At 37.2% G+C, this 3,607-nt stretch overlaps 1 protein-coding gene across 1 annotated transcript; it reads left to right on the plus strand.

Moving 5' to 3' along the window:
- Positions 1 to 1,359: 1,359 nt before the first annotated feature.
- LOC130590280 (uncharacterized) lies at positions 1,360 to 2,959 on the plus strand. The gene is made up of 4 exons (XM_057392347.1): positions 1,360 to 1,878; positions 2,061 to 2,157; positions 2,259 to 2,544; positions 2,665 to 2,959. The coding sequence occupies exons 1-4, from the start codon at positions 1,360 to 1,362 to the stop codon at positions 2,957 to 2,959; spliced, it is 1,197 nt and encodes a 398-aa protein (XP_057248330.1).
- The last annotated feature ends 648 nt before the right edge of the window (positions 2,960 to 3,607 follow it).

The following is a 3,607-nucleotide window of genomic DNA, read 5'->3' on the forward strand; positions in this document are numbered from 1 at the left end:
TGCACACAAACCTAAATTGTATATTCAATGCAATGCACTTGAATTATTAAATTTAAAGAGACACACACCTAATTTAAGAGAATTTCACTCACAATCAAAATAGGACCCCCATATCATTCTACAACTAAAAAAAGAATTATAAAGCAAATGATGTGTTTGTGGATAGTAAAATTAATAACAAGTCTCAAAACATCCGAATCTCTCTTGTACTTGTTGAAAGATTCGATCTTTATATGAAATAGGGTAAAAGATTGAATCTGTATATTGAATAGGCTTTGTTGTTTGCTCGAGAACTAGAGGATCTCTCATTAACATCTTATTCGGAGATGCACAGAAACCTAAATTTGTCTATTCAATGCAATGCACTCGAATTATTAAATTTAAAGAGTGACACACCTATTTTAAGAGAATTAGACTCACAAACATAATAGGACCCCTATATCATTCAACAACTAAAAAAAGAATTATAAAGCAAATGATGTGTTTGTGGATAGTAAAATTAATAACAAGTCTTAAAACACCCGAATCTCACTTGTACTTGTTGAAAGATTCGATCATTATATGAAATAGGGCATAAAGATTGAATCTTTATATTGAATAGGCGTTGTTGTTAGCTCGAGAACTAGAGCATCTCTCATTAACATCTATTAGGAGATGCACACAAACCTCAATTTGTATATTCAATGTAATACACTCAAATTCTTAAATTAAAATACACATAGACCTAATTTAAGGGAATCAGACTGACGAACATAATAGGGCCCCTATATCCTTCAACAACTAAAAAAAAAATTATAAAGCAAATGATGTGTTTGTGGATAGTAAAATCAATAACAAGTCTCAAAACACCTGAATTCACTTGTACTTGTTGAAAAATTCGATCTTTATATGAACTAGGACATAAAGATTGAATCTTTATAATGAATAGGCGTTGTTGTTAGTTCGAGAACTAGAGCCTCTCTCATTAACATCTATTAGGAGATGCACACAAACCTCAATTTGTATATTCAATGTTATACACTTAAATTCTTAAATTAAAATACACATAGACCTAATTTAAGGGAATTAGACTCACGAACATGATAGGACCCCTATATCCTTCAACAACTAAAAATAAAATTATAAAGCAAATGATGTGTTTCTGGATAGTAAAAATCAATAACAAGTCTCAAAACACCCGATTTCACTTTGGCTCCTAATGAAGTGATTCACAAGAAGGAAGAAAAAAGGAGTAATGTGTTGCTTTCATACAAAGAGTTCGAGAAAGAGGTGGAAGAAGAGGGACTGTGCTATGCTCTGTATGTACAACATGCTGTGAGAGATGAAAAAACACCATGTGATCCGAAACTTGATGCACTTATGGAGGAGTTTAAAGATGTGTTTCCAGAAGAACTTCCACAAGGGTTACCACCTTTGAGAGGGATTGAGCATGCTATAGACTTGGTTCCAGGAGCTCCTCTACCTAACAAGCCAGCTTATAGGTGTGATCCAAGTGCTTCAAGGGAATTACAAAGACAAATTGAGGAGTTGATTGAAAGAGGGTATGTGAGAGAAAGTATGAGTCCATGTGCGGTTCCTGCTTTACTTGTGCCAAAGAAAGATGGAACATGGAGGATGTGTATTGATAGTAGGGCTGTGAATAACATCACTGTGAAGTATAGGTTTCCTATGCCTAGATTGGAGGACATGCTTGATGAGCTTAATGGAGCTTCGGTTTTTTCGAAGATTGATCTTAGGAGTGGATATCATCAGATGAGGATTAGAGAAGGGGATGAGTGGAAAACAGCATTCAAGACTAAGCAAGGTCTTTATGAGTGGATGGTGATGCCCTTTGGGTTATGCAATGCCCCAAGTTCTTTCATGAGACTCATGAATGAGGTACTTCGTTCCTTTTTAAACAAGTTTATTGTTGTTTACTTAGATGATATATAGTAAAAATGTTGATGATCACTTAATGCACTTGAGGAGTTTGTTTGAGAAACTTAGGGAACAAAAATTGTATGGCAAGATGGAAAAATGTGAATTCCTTGTTTCAAGCATTGCATTCCTTGGTTACATAGTGTCGAAAGAAGGTGTACATGTGGATCCTTCAAAAAGTCCAAGCAATTTCTTCATGGAAAGCTCCTACTAATGCTCATGAGTGTCGAAGCTTTCATGGTTTGGCTTCCTTCTATAGAAGATTCATCCGAAACTTCTCAACTATCATGGCTCCTATCACTGCTTTGTTGAAGAAAGGAGAGTTTGAATGGTCTAATTAGCTCAAAAGGCCTTTGAAGAGGTGAAAGAGAAGCTATGTAGTGCTCCCATACTAGCTTTACCAGATTTCAATAAGCTCTTTGAGGTGGAGTGTGATGCAAGTGGAGTAGGAATTGGTGCGGTTCTACTTCAAGAAAAGAGACCTATTTCCTATTTCAGTGAGAAGCTTAATGGTGCTAAGCTAAACTACTCCAACTATGACCGAGAGTTTTATGCTATTGTTCGAGCTTTGGATCATTGGTCACACTACTTGAGGCCTAAACCTTTCATTCTACTTCAGATCATGAGGCACTCAAGCATATTCATGGACAACAAAAACTCAACCATAGGCACGCCAATGGGTTGAATTTCTACAATCTTTCACTTTTTCTTCTAAGTACAAAGAAGGGAAAAGTAATGTGGTGGCAGATGCACTTTCAAGAAGATCTTACTTGTTGGCCATGGTAGATGCAAGAGTATTGGGTTTGAACATCTTAAGGAGTATTACAAAGATGATGAAGAGTTTAGTTCCATGGTTGCTGCACCTAAGGGTATGTTTGTGCTTCAAGATGGTTTCCTCTTCAAGGGAAACAAACTTTGTGTACCAAAGTGTGGAGTAAGAGAACTTTTGGTTCGAGAAGTTCATGGAGGAGGCGTGGCTGGTCACTTTGGCATACAAAAGACACTTGATACTTTGAGTGAGATTTCTATTGGCCTAGCATGATTAAAGATGTTCATATGGTGGAGTAAGTGTGCTACTTGCCAACGTGCCAAAAGCACATTTCATAAAGGACTCTACACTCCTTTACCTGTTCGGATATTCCATGGGATAGTGTGAGCATGGATTTCATTGTGGGGTTGCCTAGGACTCAAAGAGGCAAGGATGCTATCATGGTAGTGGTGGATAGATTTTCAAAGATGGCTCACTTCATTCCCATGCATAAAACAGATGATGCTTCACATGTTGCTGATTTGTACTTTAAGGAGGTGATTAGGCTACATGGAATCCCTAGAAGTATTGTATCAGATAGGGACTCAAAGTTCCTTAGCCATTTTGGAGATGCTTATGGAAGATGGGGGAACAAAGCTCCTCTTTAGCACTAGTCATCATCCTCAAACTGATGGCCAAACAGAGGTAACAAATCGAACTCTTGGCTCCTTGTTGCGTGGCTTGGTGAGTAAAACTCAGAAAGATTGGGATGTGAAGTTAGCTCATGCAGAGTTTGCTTATAATCGTTCTCACTCATCAACTACCTTACGTTCTCCTTTTGAGGTAGTTTATGGTGTTAATCCTTTTCTCCCCATTGATCTTGTTTCTCTTCATAAAAGTGAGATTCATGCGGATTCAAAGAAGAGATTGGAAGCTTTTAAC

The sequence above is a fragment of the Beta vulgaris genome, unplaced genomic scaffold, assembly GCF_026745355.1.
Source record: "Beta vulgaris subsp. vulgaris cultivar EL10 unplaced genomic scaffold, EL10.2 EL10_2_Chr_UnSca5, whole genome shotgun sequence".
NCBI classification, from domain to species: Eukaryota; Viridiplantae; Streptophyta; class Magnoliopsida; order Caryophyllales; family Amaranthaceae; genus Beta; species Beta vulgaris.